The 19,782-nt window shown below is 46.9% G+C and overlaps 1 protein-coding gene across 1 annotated transcript; it reads right to left on the bottom strand.

Annotated features, from left to right (window-relative positions):
* Positions 1-226: 226 nt before the first annotated feature.
* On the bottom strand, positions 227-18,870 carry LOC146425238 (tetraspanin-36-like). Its single transcript, XM_085041827.1, has 7 exons — positions 18,720-18,870; positions 5,727-5,918; positions 4,679-4,753; positions 4,149-4,244; positions 3,402-3,554; positions 2,372-2,455; positions 227-1,542 (listed from the first exon to the last, which is right to left on the bottom strand). The coding sequence occupies exons 1-7, from the start codon at positions 18,777-18,779 to the stop codon at positions 1,456-1,458; spliced, it is 747 nt and encodes a 248-aa protein (XP_084897953.1). The 5' UTR covers positions 18,780-18,870; the 3' UTR covers positions 227-1,455.
* Between the last annotated feature and the right edge of the window lie 912 nt (positions 18,871-19,782).

The following is a 19,782-nucleotide window of genomic DNA, read 5'->3' as shown; positions in this document are numbered from 1 at the left end:
GTTTCAGGGAAGTAGTTTCAGGGCAGGGAAGTTTCAGGGAAGTAGTTTCAGGGAAGGGAAGGGAGCCGGGATCACTGAAGGGAGCGGGAAGGGAAGGCAGGATTGCTGAGGGGAGCCAGGCGAGATCTCTGAGGCAGCACCAAGAGGCTCCCGCTCCAGTTCAGCCCCTGAGGACTTTACTGCCCCCAAAAATTGTGATAGCACCGACCAAGAACTGCCACACCACTTATTACTTGGTTGTATAAACTCAGTTTATTTCAGCATTTAACAGAAGACAAAGCCCTCAATAAAAATTCAGTTTTCAACATAAACATGCTCATGCTGGTGTGTCTCCTATAGGGACATCATAATTCTTTTTTTTCTCGGAGTAGGGATGGAGATAATTACACAGCTTACACTGACTCCAAACTAATTTTTTTTTCATTAGCTACAACTATAAAGATTTATTTTGTTAAGGACAGGCTGCTTATCTCTCTAAGGAGAAAATCAGCAGAATCTCTGTTGCTTTTCCACAATTCCTGGGTACCCAAAAGCTCACAGTTCCCTCCGTTCTTTATCCCCAAAATCCTGAAGAGTTTATAAAGAAATTAACATACAAATGAGTTAAAGAAGGACCGTGTTAAAGCAGGGATGCAATCTAAGGCGTAAGTGACCATGTCTTGAAAGAATTAAGAAGAGAAAATGTGCAAAAGCAGCACTACAGCAGGTTACTGAAATTGCTTTGTACAACAAGGCATCTTGTTAACTTTTAAGTGGGGAAACGCAGTCAGGGCTTCCATGGGGCGGAAATATGACACTAACTCCCCCCAGGAAAACCACAGAAAAAGGAGGAAGAAAATGTTCCAAAGCCCTGCTTCATAAGAAATTTTTTATGTCAATAATTAAGAAAGAAATTAAAAACAAGCCAGAGAGAGAGAGTTCTGAGCCCAAAAGCTCAAAACCTGGGTTTTTCATGTTTGCTAGCTGCTGCAAACAGCCACACAAATGCCTGTTTTGGACTTTCAACACTCGGTTGTCTTGCACTAACAACCTCTGCAGAAAACAGAATTACAACATAAGACCGTAAGAAAGGACAGGGAAAAACCCCAAACTGCACAATCAGATATAGCAAAAATATACTACAGATCCCCATGCCTATGTGGAGTATTTAAACCTGACATTCAAAAATTTCTTTTGCTGTTTAAACCATGCCATGGAAATGATTTGAGGTTTGTGCAGACAACTGAAATGCCTCCTGCAATCTCCCCCACTTTATTGATTAAAAGATAACATTTCTGCTGCGTGTTTTCAGGGTAGAGGAAAGAAGGGCAGAAGAAAGTTTCCTTCTGGAGCCTACTGCACCACCTAGTGCTATCTGAAGTCACAAATCCAAACTTAGCATAATCTTTCAGAAAGCTGTGGTATGATCACAAGTCAATTCCATCATCAGGAAGCAAGATTGCTCTTTTCAGTTTACTAAGCAAACACCCCCGAGTAAAGAGGCTGATATCCACTTTCTTCTTTCTTGCAAGTAAGCACACAGACGCTCAGCATGCCGAAGAACTGGAAAAAAGGGAGTACACAAGAGACTTAGTCCTGCTGTATTTCTGTTTCAATCGTCAGACTAAACACCTACGTATCAGATGAGTTCATCGTATGAAAAAAACCTCACTTAAAAATACATCTACAGGAGGTGTTATTTTTGCATACCAATTTCCAGTAATAGTTTCAGCTGAAGTGTTTCCTCTCTATTTTGTCCCATTAATTAATAAATTCACATTAATTACTAGTTATCTTACTGTGGGGAAAATTTCAGTGAAAGCCTGGATTATTCTGGAATAAAATGAGTTCTCCAAAATATTTAAGCATGCCTTTGGACAAGGAGTGACAGGAATGGCTTCCCAGTGCGAGAGGGCAGGGCTAGGTGGGATATTGGGCAGGAATTGTTCCCTGTGAGGGTGGTGAGGCCCTGGCACAGGGTGCACAGAGAAGCTGTGGCTGCCCCTGGATCCCTGGCAGTGTCCAAGGCCAGGCTGGACAGGGCTTGGAGCAACCTGGGATAGTGGAAGGTGTCCCTGCCCATGGCAGAGGGTGGAACTGGATGTGCTTTAAGATCCCTTCACACCCAAACCATCCTAGGATTCTGTGACACTAAGATAAAATAGATTCCCCGTTGAATTTCCATCCCAAATTCCCTACTATCTTTTGAATCCCTCCAGAGCACCATTGTTAGGCATATGAAATGGAGCTGGAAAAACACAAGTGAGGAACAGAGGACTGAGTCTGCTTCAGAGGCAGAAGAAAGCTGTAGGCTAACAAGACATTAAAAAACCTTGAGACCCAAGGGCAAACAGTACTATTTTCCATGAGAGAAGAGACAGGAACTATTTACCTTTACGATGGCAAACCCCAGGATTACAAGCATGGCATAGCTGATAACGCTCTGCAGCGCAGTCTCCAGCTCCTGTGCACAGCCCTGCCACAAAAGACAGAAGAAAAAACAAGTTAAAAGGCACTCATCCAACTGAAAGTTTTTATATTCCCTCCCAGCTCTCACCAGGAAGCAGGGCCTGGTAAGGCCCATCTAACCAGCACTGCAGACTTGAGGAACTCCATTCTTGTCTTCCAGACCTGATGGCTTATTTCCACCTTCATGAGGGGAGGCACTGACCAACTGCAATTCACTGACATTTGCTGCATCTGAATTTCCTCTGGCATAGGTCACTTGAACAAGTGCCCAAAACTCAAAGCCAGAAGGTCATCAATGGTATCTATAAAAGTCAGCTTAGGAGCTCATATCCCAGACTGGAGAACCTGGTATAGAGTTAACAGAATCACAGAATGGTTTGGTTTGGAAGGCACTTGAAGATTCATCCAGTTCCATCCCCTGCCATGGGCAGGACATCTTCCACAATCCCAGGTTGCTCCAAACACTGTCCAACCTGGCCTTGGACACTTCCAGGGACAGGGGAGCCACAGCTCCTCTGGGCACCCTGTGCCTGAGTCTCACCACCTTCAGATCTGATTTACATTGATCCTCTTTTACCTTAAAACCATCACCTCTTGTCCTGCCACAACAGGCCCTGCTACAATGTTTGACCTCATCTTCCCTACAGGCATCCTTTAGGCTGTGGCAGGAGCTCTGAGGTCTCCCTGGAGCTTTTCTTGTCCAGCTGAACACACCCAGCTCTCCCAGCCTGGCTCCAGAGCAGAGTGGCTCTGGAGCATCTTCATCCTCCAGATTCAGCATGATTAATCCCAGATGAGTCTGCTCCCCTGCCCCAGATCTGTTTAAACAACTACAGCTACAAGCTACAACTACAGGCATATCCCTAAACTCTGCCTGACGTGCTTCTCTCCACGGTTCCACCTGGCTGAAAATGAACATGGCTCGATTGTGGTACCGAGCCCCTCATCCTCACCCGTGTGTTGAGTTCCTGTGGCTGATCCAGATGCCCTGTGCAGTTCTTTGCCTCTTGCTGGCAGCAGCTCTGGGGGACACTGTTGTTCCCCGTGGAATTAAACCACTGGGTGGTCGTCCAATCACTGTAGTTCTTTACCCCACAGCAGTGAAGCTGCCAAACACAGGACAGTTACATAGCAGGTACTGTTACATAGTATTACATATGTATTACTGGTTACATTATATATATGTCATATATATTCATATAGATGAATGCCCATATTGAGTTAAACCTCTCTTGATATAGTGGGCCAGAGCTGCCACTAGTTTGCAGCTGATTTACATGCAGCGCTTCAGGAAAATAATAGATGTAATAAATCAACTTCCTTCACACATTATTATATCCTTCTTAGTTTATTTTTTATGAAAGCTGCAATATGAAGGTGACAAGTTGCAGGGTAGAGTCTTCCATCATCTTGCTATTCTATGGTGCAGTGTTCTGAGCAGCAGTTATTCATATGTACTTATCTGGTCTGATCCAAATGTCACTCACCTAGACCCCTCACTACATGGAACTTCACACCTGGAGCCCGAATATGCCAGCTCTGCCAAGTGAGAAGCACCCTCAGCTGCCTTGGAGAATTGGATGCTGAACACAGAGACAAGTTCCAGGATACTGCCCCACTCATCCCCTCCCCTCCTTTCCCACCATAAATTCCTTCTTTAGGGCCCAACTGTTCCAAATAACACTTAAATATTTTCTTACCTGTTCTTGCAAGTAATCCACAATGGTAGACTCTGGGTTTTTCCCATCATACTTCTCAAAGACTGAGCGCATTGTAACTTGCACATCAGTTTTTACCTGTTTAGAGGGAAAAACAATGCAGATGGTTTTAACATGAGAGCTAAAAATGTTATTTGGTGGAAACTGCAAAAGATCTATATCCCAACTAAGTCAGGGTGGAAAAAAAGCTAAGAAAAGTCAAGCAATGTTTTAGACAAAATTCAGGTTGCACTTAACTGGAATCATGTTCCTGGCTAGAAGCTTGCCTCCCCTGATGGAAAAGTCCTCCTCTGATTGCATCAACAACTGTTTAATCTAACTCAGAGACTACCTGCTGGGTATTTCAGGTATTCACTGTGCTCCCAACAAAGACATCCCTATCCCCACTTGCTCTGCAGGTTGCAGGACAGGGGATGAAGTAGAAAAAACAACTGAAACGTTGTAATGATCCAACAATGCAAGATCTATTCTTTACTTTTAGGCTGGGACAGAGATCCTAATTCTTTGCTTACCTTTTCCCTGTAAACAAATCCCAGGACAAAAGCAGACACTTCTGCAATAAAGATAACCAGGATAATGGCCAAGAACTGAAAATAAAAGAGAGAGACAGTAAGGAAGAACCCCACAGCATTTGAATTCAGTTGTACAATACACTCCACATTAATTTACAGCAGTAAGTGATCGTTATTTTTGTTGTCTCTCCAATCAAAATAGTTCCCAGAAAATAATTTTAAATAGAAGAAGCTGTAGCTGCCTCACCCCTGGAATTGCTCAAGGCAAGGTTGAGCAGGATTTGGTGCAGCTTGGTCTATTGGAAGATGTCCCTGCCCATGGCAGGGGATTGAAACTGCATCAGCTTTAAGGTCCCTTCCAACCCAAGCCTTTCTGGGATTACTGTGCATGGCTGGGATGATGGCTGTGGCTCTGCAGGCTCTGTGCCTGATCCTGAACACTGCCATGACATGACAGTGTGAAGAGCCTAGGAAACACTTCACAAGGTGGATGTCAGAGGGGAGAGTGCACAGATAAACCAGCAGCTGAGTTAGGTACATTGTGCACTGCTTGTTGAACTCGAACTGCCTTCAGATCATGACCTGGGGCAAGAAGTTACTTTAAGCAAACCTTTCTGGATTTTAAAAAATAATTCTATGAGAAGTCGAGGCATGCTTTCAACACTTGGAGGATTAAAGTCAGCAGAAAAACAGATATACATCTGGTTTGCTTGCTCAGAAACTTGTATTTCCTCCTGTTCCTTCATCACTTCACTCCTCAAAACTTGCTGCTTCCCACACTGGTCTTCATCGAGCCAGCTGAGGCAGAGCATGAGACTGTCCATGGCAGGGGGTGTTTGTTCAAGGCAGTGCCACTGATAATCCAGCCTGCGCCTCACTCACCATGAATGAGGGCATCACAGAGCTACACAACTCAAACAAACCAGCAGTGCTTCTGCAGTGCATATCACAACAACCTTTGACTTTCTGTTTCACGCCTCCCGAGGCCCAGCCTAGTGCCTCCCCTGCCAGGGTGAGGCACACGACACACACGGAGTGCCTCACTCACCAGCCCCAGGCCGACCCGAGACTCGCGGAAGGTGGCACAGCAGCCGATCAGCCCGATGATGAACATCACCACAGCCACACAAATAATGATCACGGCCGGCAGCAGGGCGTACTTGTCCTGCAGAAAGTTGTCGTAGCTCTTGTAGGTGTTGATGACGTACGCCCCAACATAGCTGAGGCCTGCAGCTGCCGCCTGAAATGCAATACGGAAAGCAATTAGCAGTTATTTATTAAGCCTCTGACCTGGAAACTAGTCATGGATTGTTTTCTAATAGTGAGTTTAGAAATAATGGCTACAGTGTGCAAAGAGCTAGAAGAAAAAGCGCTGCATCTGATATTATTACCTAAACTAGCTATGCATTCAAATGTGAACACAGAGAAGACAAAATTCACTGTATCACTCCCCTGCTAATAAAGCACCACTTGAGCTGAGTTTAAAGGCTGGAGTCTATAGACCTGCATCAGTGTCTTTGCAGAATGCCGAGCTCACACTGCCTAGCCAGGGTCACCTACATCCCACACAAGGCTGCATGGATGAGTTGCTGGCTTTTGTTTTTTCGAGAAAAACTCTTCCTTTGCACTCTCACAACAGTGTTAACCACTAAGGCACAAATGTACCTAGTCTCAGCAAAACAGTGTCCCTCCTTTTCCTGGAGGAAACAGATATCTGCAACCTCTAAAATAATCTCTCTCCCAGAAGGATGTTTGGCTGATTGAGGCCAACATACAGTGCACCAGTGACAGCTGCCCTGGAGACCAAAGACTTTTAGCCACAGGACTGGGTACAGTCCTGGAAACACCACCGAAAGACTCAGCAATGCCCTGCCAGACCTCACCGATGGCACAAAAAAAACCCAAACAACTCTCTCAAGAGTCAGGATGGCTCATCCACACACTGTAATCCTGAAGCACAAGTAAAATGAAGCACCCTCTGTATTCACATTCTGAAAACTTGAGGGAAACCAGCCGGTTTGTTTTCAACAGGTCACAGCAGGATGTCATCACGCAGCCCTGGAGCAGTTTGTTACTTCCCCAGCACTGTACGTTTTAATTAAATCAAACACTTCTCATGCTGGAGCTAGGACTTGCTAATTCCTTTACCTTGTTTGGCTCTTTCCCCTCCAGCCAGGTCTGCTGCCTGCCCTTCAATTACCTCCAAGTGCAGGAACATCCTTTGTTTCAGACAGCTCCCATCCCATAATCTTGCATTCCTGGGTGCTGTCTGTACCTCAAATTACTGGGGTCAGATGCACCAAGTGATGAAGCCAGAGATATTTAGCACATGCCATGCAAGATCCTGCTGTGCTGGGGCTCAGATGCAGCAGGTCCTCTACCAAGTGGGATATCAGGAAAAGGAATAGGATCACCAATTCTCAACAGGCTTTAGTTTTTCTTCTCCACATCCACTGGGTTTTCGGATAGTGCTTATGATTGAAGTGGTTCCTTTGCACTGAGTGTTGAGCATGCTGGAAATGGGTAGAAATCAGGATGGGTTCCTAAAGCTTCCTTTCATTTTTCCTCTCATTGAGGAAAATCTCTTTCCTATTTCCCTGTCTGCAGTATAGGGTCACCTTGGCTTTTTCCTCCCACCCATTTTTAGGGATACAGGAAAAGGATGAGACCAGTATCTTAAAAGGAACCAGTGCCTTCTCACTTCACCAGAGAGGGAGGTGTTGAGGAGGAGCAACCTTACCTTCTCCTCCAACACTGTGTGCCTGAACTGAAAGAGGGACAGGAAAAGTCCTTGGAATGGCAGCAGCACTAAAGGTGGAGGTGGAGACATGTCACCTCCATCCTCCTTTGCCTTCAATTACACAAAAACAATGAAGATGCATGACTCAAAAAGGATATCTTGTATTTCAGGCCTGGAAGGCTGGATGCACGTGGCTGTCTGCCTATTCTCTTTTCTGAAACAGTATCATCTGGGCAAGGACAGTCACAAGAGAGGCAAGCAAAGTTGTGCCAGGGCTTCAGCACCCTCACAGGGAACAATTCCTTCCCAGTATCTCATCTCTCCCTGCCCTCTGGCACTGGGAAGCCATTCCCTGTGTCCTGTCGCTCCGGTCTCTTGTCCAAAGTCCCTCTCCACCATGGGGGAGAAATGTTCTTCATTTTTTATCCATACACTCTGATTCCTACCCATTTCCAGCATTCTCCTCAACATGCAGTGCAAAGGAAGCAGCACAGTAAATGCTAAGGACCAGCCAAGAAAAACCTTGAAGCAAGTAATAGACCGACACAAATTAAGGAAAAAATAAAATTATGAAGCACATTCACAGAAGTCCCCTAAAGCCAAGACCAGCAAAGCTCCATGACAGCAAGACGACATCAGAGGGTCCAGTGTTAAGTTCAAGGACATAAAATATAAAGCACTTTCACAGTAGGTTTTATTGTAATGCTCAGGATTGTCTTGTTTCTGGTCAGAGACAAAACACAATGAGCAAGAATCCTATTAAAATTTCCAAACTTCTGCTTCCAAGCAGAAAAAGGAAGTGTAACAAGGCAAAAATAGAAGTCTTTAGGAAAAGATGTGGTTTAAAGGAAGATGACATTTTCCCCCACTAACTGATATTGCCACAACATCATCCATGGTTTTTAATTCAGTTGGAAAAATCCTGAAGAGCAGGATCACTGAGGAATAGAAAGCATCACATCTAAAGACTTCTTCCCTGATTTGTTTTTGCAGATGAATCCCAGAGACAAATTTCAAAAGCAAAGATGAAAAATATTTCAGAACTTAAATCAGAACTTTTCCCTTAAACCTTTCCAGAATTTAAGGCAAATTCAATATCTGGTGGAGGGATTTTTTCCATCCCAACAAAACCTACATCCCATTACAAAACCTACATCCCAGTCTTAGATCTAAGATGAAGATGTACTAAGATGTACTTCTCTAGAAGAACAACAAGTCCTTTGCACTGCAAAAGACAGATTTTGATGTCTGATTAAATAGGTTTCTGCTGGATCTCAAGAAAAAAAACAATCTCACAAAGGCCAGTTTGAGTAATTACTCTTGAGGAGGAATGAATCAAACACCTCCTTCTTCATTGGTCAAACAACTTCTCAAACCCATCTAAAATTACATATAAGGATGATAGGATTAAGCCAAGAAATTCACACAGGCAATAATTATTATTCTTCACACTTTTTGTTGGTCTCCTGCTTGGAAACTTACTTTCAGCCCAGTCCCCTGCCCAGTAGGCTCATGCAGTGCAGGAGTGAGGGCTGGCCAGTGCAGCCAAGGAGTGACAAAAGGTGGATATGAGAGAAACCCCTTCCCCTGGCCACCAACAGCAGGCACAACACCCACACCTGACCCCATCCTTTCCAAGTGGCCTCAGCTGACTCACCGGAGCTCCAGGAAACTGCTGGTGTTTTTTTACAATGCTGATGACTTCCTTAAGACAAGATGACGAGATAAGGCAAAAGGAAATTTTGCAAGAAAACCCCTTTTCACAGCTGGGCAACAGAGCTGCAGCCGCCTCTGCTGCCTCACCCACCACGGCTCACACCCTTCAAGGACCTAATGCCAGAATCACTCACTTCTTCACAACCCATGTCCTTGACAGAAAGCAGAGAAACTATTTGAGCATGAAAAATGAACTCCTTGGGGCTGAGTGAGAAGAAAGCCAAGCTGTGACAGTCACCACATTTTCCCAGGCTGAGGTTTGGGCAGGGCCTGTGCACACCAAGCTCTTCCACGCTTAGCTGAGCCAGCTGAGCCAGGGAAGCAGGTACACACAGTACATACCCAACAAGCTGGGACTCTCTCAATCAAATAATGCACACACAGCACCCTGAATATTCAATCCTGCCCATGAAACAGAAGCCACGGCTGTCTCACTGATGCAGAACAGGACAGCCGTTGGAAAACACTAATTTTATGTATTTTTTAAAACACAACATTACTTTTACTTTGTGTTCCGCTATTTTTATATGCTGATGACCTTAAGCCCCTTCTGTTTCACAAAGGCTTATAGCCATGCAAATACTCCACACCACCTTATCAGTGTCACAGCCATAGAAGGGGCTGCATAAACTTTCCTCTGTACCACTGCTCTGAAATACATGCAAATTTTATATATCTATATATATATTTTTTCCTATCAGTGAGGCAGAACAGGTGCTTTTGCACCTTTACTTTTCTGTTTTCATACGCCAACCCTATGTGATGGCTGAGAACAGAGGTTCATGATTGTTTGCAGTTATCAGCACAGGCTTCTTTGTCCCCTGCCAAACCCTGATAAGATACAGCAAAGGAGCCAAACTACTAACTGTGAAGTTAAAAGGCAGTTTCTGTTGGTTGGAGGTTTTGTGGTTCTTTTTTAAAGGCTCCTCCCAGCATCCTCCAGTTTCAGAGCGTGGATTCTATGACTTGGTCCGTTACTATAAATTGGTGTAAGTCTTTTTTTTCAAAGGCTGGACAATTAAAAATACAAAGTAACAAAGCTGTAGTGTTAAAAGAAGAAGAAGCTTAAGAACAGAGTGAATTCCAAATTCACCCCATGTGTCTGCGAGATGCAGCCTCTATACAGTAAAAAATGTAGGCTATGAGACTTAAAGACATTTCTCCTTTGCCAAATGGGACTTTCCCAGGGCCAGCACTGATTTCCACCACAGCACAAAACTCAGGCTGGCTGGACTTTGTCCTGTATCATTAACTTTTTACAGGCAAAGACAGGTAAGATAAATAATACCACTTTTCCTGACGCAGTAAGAGCAGATGTATTCTGCAGCAAACTACTGCAAACACATATTGGAAGAACTATGAATATCCACACAAACCCCTTCTGAATCACTGCTATCTGTCATTAGACAATCAGCTCACAGAGCTGCCCAAGTTAATTTTAAGGCTTGAATCCCACTTTTTTCACCAGTATCTTTGCATAGTCGGGGCACCTCACCCAGTACAACACCTGATGCTGGGGTTTTGCCTTCCCATCCAACACCTACATTTACTTGGATGCTATCACTTTTTCAGCAGTTTCAATCTGCCAGAAGACAGAGTGAGATATGTCATCTTCAGTTATTACTTTGCCAATTAATTACAGTGATTACTTCTGTGCTGCCCCCATGCCTCTCATATTTAGAATCAAGCCCCAGCAACACTGGTCTCAGCTACACCCTCCTCTCCTTAACACAGAAGAAACTCCATGTCTTTGTTGGTTTTTCTTCTGTTTACAAGAAGTGTTTTTGATTTACTTTGACAGGTAAATCCTCTGCTCGAAAGGTTTTGCACATTTCCTCCATAAATAATGTATTTTATTACCCAACAGCCAGCTTGCATGGCAAGGGGCATCACTTTCTGGTTCCCTTGCTGATTTATTGTACTACAAGATTTATTCTTCCCATTCACTACCAGAGTTTCAAGTCCTCCCTGGCTGCTGCACTACTCCATTTTTATGGGGACAATAGGTTTTCTAGTGACTTCAGGGGAAAAGAAAGGGACTGAGCACTTTTGGGATAGCCTTCCTCACTTTATGCTCATCTTAAAGAGTTTAAAACTCCCCTTAGCTCACACGGACCAGGCAGCTCCCTGGACCTGATGATCTCCCTTGGCTCAAGGCAAAGCCAGTTCCTTCCAGCAATGAGAGTGACCCCGGCTCAGCACCTCCCATCCCACATGCACAATTTTCTCTCCCTTTTCTCATCTCGGATTTAAAACTCTGCCAGCTGGGCCTCCTGGCTTCAGTTACCATTTCCTACCCTGCTTATGGTACTCATGTCTCTAAATGATAGATCAGATATTGCCACATTTGGGTTTTCTGGTTTCACCCAGGACAGCGTGTGACAGTGCATGGTCACCCTCACAAAGAAAGAGGTTTCTAATGTTCAGAGGGACCATCCTGCACCTCAGCTTGTGTTCTCTGTCTCTGCTCCTGTCACTGGGCACCGCTGGGGAGACTGAAACTGCATCATTTGGGCAAGGACAGTCACAGACAAGAATGCAAAGTTGCTTCTCTGGGCACCCTGTGCCAGGGCCTCACCACCCTCACAGACAGCAATTCCTTCCCAATATCCCATCTCTCCCTGCCCTCTGGCACTGGGAAGCCATTCCCTGTGTCCTATCCCTCCATGCCTTGTCCCCAGTCCCTCTGCAGCTCTCCTGGAGCCCCTTTAGGCCCTGGCAGGAGCTCTGAGCTCTCCCTGGAGCTTCTCTTGTCCAGATGAACACCCCCAGCTCTCCCAGCCTGGCTCCAGAGCAGAGTTGCTCCAGCCCTGGCAGCATCTCTGTGCCTCCTCTGGCCTGGCTGCAGCAGCTCCAGCTCCTTGTGCTATTGCTCTCTAGGGCTGGAGGCAGGATGGGATCTCCTGCTGGTACACAAACTTGCTGTGCTCCCTCAGATTCTCACGTTGTGAAAACAATGATTTACAAAATAATAAAAAATACTGAATGCAGCAAGTTGTTCAATATTCACACCAAAGCTCACACCAAAGCTGTGAGCTCCTACCAAGCTGCCCTTGATTCCAGCAGCATCAACAGCCCCAGGAGAGAATTCCTGGCAATCTCGTGCCAGTCATTACTCTCAAACTAAAACCTCCAAATCACAGTCTCCTCACATGAGCTGCAGAGGTGGGGCAGAACCAAGACAACAGAGCCAACTGACACCACAGGAGACTCTCCAAAGTACATTGCACCAAAATATTAATCTGTGGTGTAGATGAGGGGCATGTTTCAGCCTGCCTTCAAAACACACCACAGGGCTGCTTGCTGGGTATGGTGGGAAGTGCTTGCTTTTTCCTTTTCTTCCTCAAATGAAAACAATGAGCAACTGCCAAAAGGCTCTGAAAACCTATGTCTCTCTTTCAAGACAAAAAACCCCCAAACCTAAACCAACATTTTCCTGCAGTTTTTACATGCTCCAAAACCACACACTCAGAGGGGATTCTGGGTGTAGTGGGCTTGTTTTTAGATTTCATTAAATAAATCCACCTTTTATTAAGTAAGTCCACCTTAAGAGTTGTTTTAGCATGTCTTCTTCTGCTCCTCAAGCCTAATTTCAAGATTCTTTTTCCATCTCTAAAAACCAGCACATACCCTACAAGGCACAAATGGCAGGATGTCCTCAAGGAGACACTGTACAGAAGTGCAAAGAAAGGAATCCTGCCCCAGTTCCTACGACTTCTAATGCTGAAACCCCTGCCTTGGAGCCAGGGTGCTGCTGTTAATGCTGAAACCCCTGTCTTGGAGCCAGGGTGCTGCTGTTAATCACAATCATAGAACTTTCTGCACCTCTGAAGCAACAGGACCGTGACGAGGAGAAAGCAGAACCCCCATTTTCACTTGTATTCTCCCCAAATGCACAGACTGCAGGGAACGAGCCTGCAGTGAGTGTAACTTCAGCTGAGCATGGATTGATTTCTCAGGCAGTGCCAGGCTGTTTTGGATCTGAGCAGCCTGTTGGGACACAAAACACCCTGTAGTTCAATATTTGCCTTCGGAACCACCCCAATTTCTCAATCAGCTGTTCCAGGCTTACACATCAGACCCTGCAACTAAACCAAGGTGCATGTAAATCACAGCACAGCTAATCCTAAATCTTGCTAAAGAGGTAATGAAGTGGGACCTCTCGAGCAGTTGCAATTACCAGAGGCACTTCTACAACATGGAATCACAGAAACCCAGAAGGGTTTGGGTAGGAAGGACCTGCAAAGCTCATCCAGCTCCACCCTCTCCATGGGCAGGGGCACCTTCCACTATCCCAGGGTGCTCCAAGTCCTATCCTACCTGGCCTGAAATGCTTCCGCTTTTCTGGGCAACCTGTGCCAGGGCCTCCCCACCCTCACAGGCAACAATTGCTTCCCAGTATCTACCCTGAATTTCCCCTCTTTTCAGTGGGAAACCATGCCCCTTCTCCCATCACTGCAGCTCCTGATGCAGAATCCCTCTCTGGTTTCCCTGTAGCCCCTGTCAGACACTGCAAGGCTGTTACATGGTCTCCACACAACCTTCTCTTCTCCAGTCTGATCAGCCCCAGCTTTTTCAGCATGTCAGCATCAGACCTCTGGTTTTGGAGACCTGCACACTGTGAGACCTGCAACGAGATCCAAGTGCCTTCAGGGATGGATACAGAGCCCAGCCATCCAGCAGGTCCATTCACAGCAACAGGGACCACTGGGGACAGTCTGACTGAGCTTGTTCCTCAGAATCCACATCACCATCCCAACACTTCCCCTGTGCTGACCACACAGCATCAGCATCTTCATTTTAATTTAGTCCATGAGGCCTCTACGCAATAAAGCAAAGCCCATTTTCCTGGAAGTCAGCTCAGTTCTGCTTCGATTTTGTGCAGACTGGTTTAAAACAAGGAGGGACTTTCAAGGCATGCTCAAGAGGATCACACTGAAGTGCCCAGCCCAGGCATCAGCACCATCCTGTGACCACTCTGGATCACGTGGCTGTTTTCTCACCATTCAGAAATGAGCTAGAAATCAGAGAGTGGTTGGGGTTGGAAGGGACCTTAAAAATCACCTCGTTCCAACCCACAATGAACCCACCACTTCCCCCTTCCCACCCAACACTCCTCGTGCTGGGTCAAAACATCCCCCAGACCACCCCTGGTCAGTCCCACCAGCTCCGTCACAGGAGCAGGAACAAGGGTTCTGGAATGAAGCCTGGTCCTGGGCCCTTTCAGGAGTGGATGAAAGACCCCATTTTCACTCACTGGATGTGCTAGAAGGAAATAAAATCAATACAGATTGGTTCTTGGTTAAGCAGCTTTTTCTACCATGGATGCTCCTGTGAGTCAGGCCAACCCGGCAGCCTGTTGGCATCCCTTCTCTGGAGAGGTGAGCAGAGCTTCCACAGCTCTCCCATCTCCCTGTCAGGATCATGCAGAGCATAAACACCTGGCAGAGCTGCCTGTCCCCTACTCTCTTGGAAAGCAGGCAGCTACAGGAGGAATTCAGTATTTGCCTAAGAAAAGGTGCAAGAAAGGTGAGAAAAAGGCCACAGACACCCCAACCTCTATTGAATACCTCCACCCTTGAATGACTCCTTGAATACCTCCACCCTTCAAAGTAAGGTGTTTCTAGCACCAATAATCTTCAACATAATCTTTTTTATTCATTACATTTTTCATTAAAAATTATTAAAAATTTCCCTCCTCACTGGGGTTTTTAATTTATTTAAGTATCCTGATTTCTGTCTGACTGAGGCTCCAGAGTAAGCATTCCCATCACCAGCACGAGTGATTTCAAACCATTCATATATGTAGGAACTTTTCTTGTGGGTAAGTTTATACCTCCAAATTACTAAAAATTGTTTAAAGTGAACCACAGCAATATTGTGATTACTTGAGCAACCAGATCTAGTGGAACGTGCTCCTGCCCAGGGGGTTGGAACTGGACAATCCTTAAGGTTCCTTCCAACCCAAAACATTCTGTGATTTTATGATGAGTCTATGCCACTAATGCCCCAAAATACATTTGATTCATGCTTCTTCGATACTCACAGGTCACAAATCCAAAAATATTTACAAAAACAGCCTGATGTAGTGTGTTGGGGAGGGTAGAGAAGGCAAAAGGGGAAAGCCAAGCTTTGCAGCACCGAGACATTCTCCACAAGGACTCTGTGAGAAGGCAAAGCCCCCCTATTCTCCAGTCAATAAAATACTTTTGCAACCACCTGGACTCTTCTTCATGAGGGTGCTGAGGCCCTGGCACAGGGTGCCCAGAGAAGCTGTGGCTGCCCCTGGATCCCTGGCAGTGTCCAAGGCCAGGCTGGACAGGGCTTGGAGCAACCTGGGATAGTGGAAGGTGTCCCTGCCCACGGCAGGAGCTGGGACTGATGATTCTTAAGGGTTCCTTCCATTTTGAGATTCTGTATCTTCCATGCAGTCAAATCCCAGCACGGAACTGTAGTTCACACCTCTTGGCAGCAGGGATACAAACCCAGCTGGGTCTCCCGAGGAGCCCATGACCAGCCTGTCCTCAGCTCCAGACCATGTGTTGGGGCAGAGAGAACAGGATTCAGCTGGGGAAATACAGGTCTGCCCTCACTGCTGGCAGGCAGAGAGAGCACATCCTGCCAGGCTCAATGCTGCTCCTGCGCTCCTCAGCACATCAAATGCTGCTCTCTCAAATCTCCTGGTCCTGCTAAAGCCCCTGGGGCTGTAACTTATCGTTATACTCCTCCCTGCTATTGAGCAAGTGAAGCAAGGCTGGGGAAGCACCCACCTCTGATTAAAAAGTGAATGGCAAATTTGGGTAAACAGGACTTTCACTAAGGAGCAGGAACACCTCAGGTAGCCCTTTGGCGATGAATCAGAGTATCTTGATTTGGAGGGGACCCACAGAGACCATCCTGGTCCAACTCCTAGACTCCAGGACTACCAGTGGATGCCAAACCCGCCCTGAAGCCAGAGACCTGTTCAGTGAAAACGAAGCTGAAGGTGAGCAGAGGCAAGATGCTGGATGCTTCAAGGTCAAAAGCAACCTGGGAAGGTGTTTACTACACAATATACAGTAATGTTGCAGCAAGAAGCTTCCATCTAGTCTTAAGATTCTCAGTTTCTTCCACTGGACTAGCAAGTAAATCCCAGCACTTAATCTCTCTCCTTCAAAAAGAGCATCATCATATCCCACCCGGCCCAGTCCCCTCAAAAAACATCGTGAAGAACATCATGGTCTCCCCTGGTCCTTCCTCTCCCTCTCTTAGGTTCCATGAGATAAACCTGCATCCCCAGTCTTCACCTAGAGCAGGCCAACATCCACTTACAAAAACAACCACACACTTGCACCTAAATTAGTAGGTGCTAAAGAGCAGAACTGGAGGTGGGCAGAACTCCCACAGCTTGAATCACCACCCATGGTAACTGCATAATTAAATAACCTTTAATCATTGACTTTCTGGGGGGAGTTATGCATGGATCCCCCACCAGCAGAATGACCTGCACCTACGATGCTGAGCCTCATGCTTAGGAGAAGGGCTGTGCTTTGTCACCTCATTTAGGAAGCCTCAACTTGTCATTCTGGAATGTCTGACTTTCTTCACTCTGGATGATAATGATCAGAAATCCAAGAGGATTTTTTGCCTTTTTAGGATATTCTTAAGTAATAACTTCCGTCACAGAACCACATCTGCACCATCTGCTGACTACGCAGGTGGTGAATTATTTTCCATAATCACTTCCAAGCTGGGAAAGATCTGCAGCATGCAATGGCTGGACATTAATTACTCCTTGGAGAAGGACTCTAATGTTCTTTGCAAATCCTGTGTTTTCACAATCATCCAGAGCCTTGTACTTACAGAGCCCTGACTGTTAGAAATATTCTGAAGGAGCATAAAAGAATCAGTTCCTCCATCTCCACCCTCCTAAAACCAGAATTCCAGGTTCTGCAGTTCTGCTGCTGGAATGTGATTACCACACATAATGGTGGCAGCAGCATCTAAATGCCACAGGTACTGGGCTACCTTGCTCTTACTAGGATAAAAAACAACCCACAGGGCTGGTCTGGGTCACCCCAAATTCAGAGGCCACAGACATGCAGAAGGATAGCTACTGACAGTCCATGGATGCAGATGACCAGTCACAACTGGAGAGTTCTCCTACAGCAGCAGAAGAACCAGAGACATTTCTAGGAGGGCATAAGGCTGTTGTTTCATTTTCGAAAAGCCAAGCAATGATGCTAACCGGAGGTACACATGGTATGAGGTTCAGGGACTTTCCACATACGAACAGCGTGGTGCTGCAGTGTTTCTCTATGGCTACTTAAAAAAACAAAATCACCACAAAGCAAGCAGACACAGTGAGATCGTGTTACGTGGTGTGCAGCAGTGACATAGCCTGCTGCTCTATTTGTGCCAGCAGCTCAGGAGTTACATGGACGACACGCAGCAACAAACTGTGCTGAGCCTCCATAAAGGAGGCACAGGACAAGGGGGACGAGCTCCTCACCACAGCCAGCAGTCATGTTTTCACAAAACAGGGCACCACACCCCACAAGGCCCCAGGGATTAATTCAAGCAGTATTTCTCCTTTTGCTTTATTTTTTCTTCCATTTAGCTTCTCTCTGGTAAAACTCTGGTTGTTATCTTTAGGAAAAGCACTCAGCTTCCCTTTTACACCCAGGGCATGGCGTGCTGCCATGCTGAGCTCCAGCCCAGGCTGAGCACCTCCTGGCCCTCACTCTTGGGCTACTATCGGGACTGTGGAGGCATCTTTGACAAAACACGGTCTGTAAAACACCCAGGTGCTACAAAGCAGCTGTGAACCCCCAAACCACAGCACCGACACACATGAGGCCTGACAGGGGTCTTCCCCAACAGCAGCACCCAAATCCTGGGGCTGTCGGTGGTGTTGGGGGCTTTCCAAACTTCCCCATGCAGGGGAAATGCCAGAGACCAGAAAAATCACCAGCTCTTCTGAAGAGCCACGAGCCCCAGGCTCCTCTGTCACTGTCACGAGGCAGCCGTGCCACGAGCTCCGATGCCGACAGCCCCAAACCAACAGGGTTTAGGCTAAAAAGTATACAAACCACCCTCATTTTGTCACTTGCTCGTAAATAATTAGTGAGGAGGAGATTTGGAAAGCTGTAACCCTGCCAAGGACATAGCTGGAACAAAGTTCTCAGCTGTTGTCTTTCCCAAAAAACTCCTTGCCCCGAAAGTGGAGCAGAGCCCTTGTACAACACCCTTGCCATGCGGCTCCATTTGTTTCTGATCACAAAACGAGGTTGTAGACCTCTTTAATTAAAAACACCACTAAAACACTGCGTATATTAAAAACACGCCACCAAGAAAAAGAAAGAAAGAAATAACGAGCTCTGACCCTAATTTTTTTCTTAGACACTTAAACCCCTAAATCTCCTTGTTCTTTAAAAATACGCAATTAGTGGTTGCTACAGAAATGCACGAGTCACCAGCACACAGCTAAGCTCAGCGCCCGGCTCACTGCGGGCAGCCCGCGATGGTGGGCACGGCGCACAGCACTGTCTCCCTGTCCCAGAGCCCCCCACACCCTCCCCGGCCCGCCTCGCATCCCCGCGGTACCCAGAAGGCGAGGCTCAGCAGCAGCAGCACGGTCTTGGAGGTGATGACTCCGCAGTCCATATCGGAGCGGCTCTGGGCTGTGCTGGCGCTCCGGCCGTGGGTTCCCCGTGGGGCCGCCCCTGCCCTGCCCTGCCCTGCCCTGCCCACCCACGGGACGCATTTCCCCGTGGCCAACCAGGCGGATTTCCAAGCAGGGGGTGGGGAGTGCCGGGAACAAATGTCAAAGCAAATTATTGTTGACTTCGGCGTGGTTTGTTGGTTTTTGGTTTTGTTTTTTGTTTTTTTTTTTAACTTCGGCAACTTTCCAGCCAAGTTAAACTAAGCCCTGTGAAAAGCTCTCACTGCAGCACAAAGGTTTACATCAGATCTGCCTTCCAGGATTGCTAACCCACAGCTGTCTCCCTTCATCCAGCCCTCCTCAGCCTGTCTGGTTTGGTCTGTCTGAAGACAATCTATTCAATCACATGCTCCATGAACAGTGAGAATTGCTGGATCAGTGGCAGTTAACAACTGGACTTGATACCCTGGGCTGAGCCCAGCGTGGGCAGCAGGGAGGGGAGGATTCTGCCCCTCTGCCCTATGCTCAGGTGAGAGCTCACCTGCAGAGCTGCCCCAGCCCTGGGAACAACAGCACAAGGAGCTGGAGCTGCTGCAGCCAGGCCAGAGGAGCCACGGAGATGCTGCCAGGGCTGGAGCAACTCTGCTCTGGAGCCAGGCTGGGAGAGCTGGGGGTGTTCAGCTGGACAAGAGAAGCTCCAGGGAGAGCTCAGAGCTCCTGCCAGGGCCTAAAGGGGCTCCAGGAGAGCTGCAGAGGGACTGGGGACAAGGCATGGAGGGACAGGACACAGGGAATGGCTTCCCAGTGCCAGAGGGCAGGGAGAGATGGGATCTTGGGAAGGAATTGCTGTCTGTGAGGGTGGAGAGGCCCTGGCACAGGGTGCCCAGAGAAGCTGTGGCTGCCCCTGGATCCCTGGCAGTGTCCAAGGCCAGGCTGGACAGGGCTTGGAGCAGCCTGGGATAGTGGAAGATGTCCCTGCCCATCTCAGCAGTGGAACAAGATGGT

This window comes from Lichenostomus cassidix, chromosome Z, assembly GCF_008360975.1.
Source record: "Lichenostomus cassidix isolate B80296 chromosome Z, HeHo_3.0, whole genome shotgun sequence".
NCBI lineage: Eukaryota > Metazoa > Chordata > Aves > Passeriformes > Meliphagidae > Lichenostomus > Lichenostomus cassidix.
This window is presented reverse-complemented; position numbering and strand designations above follow the sequence as displayed.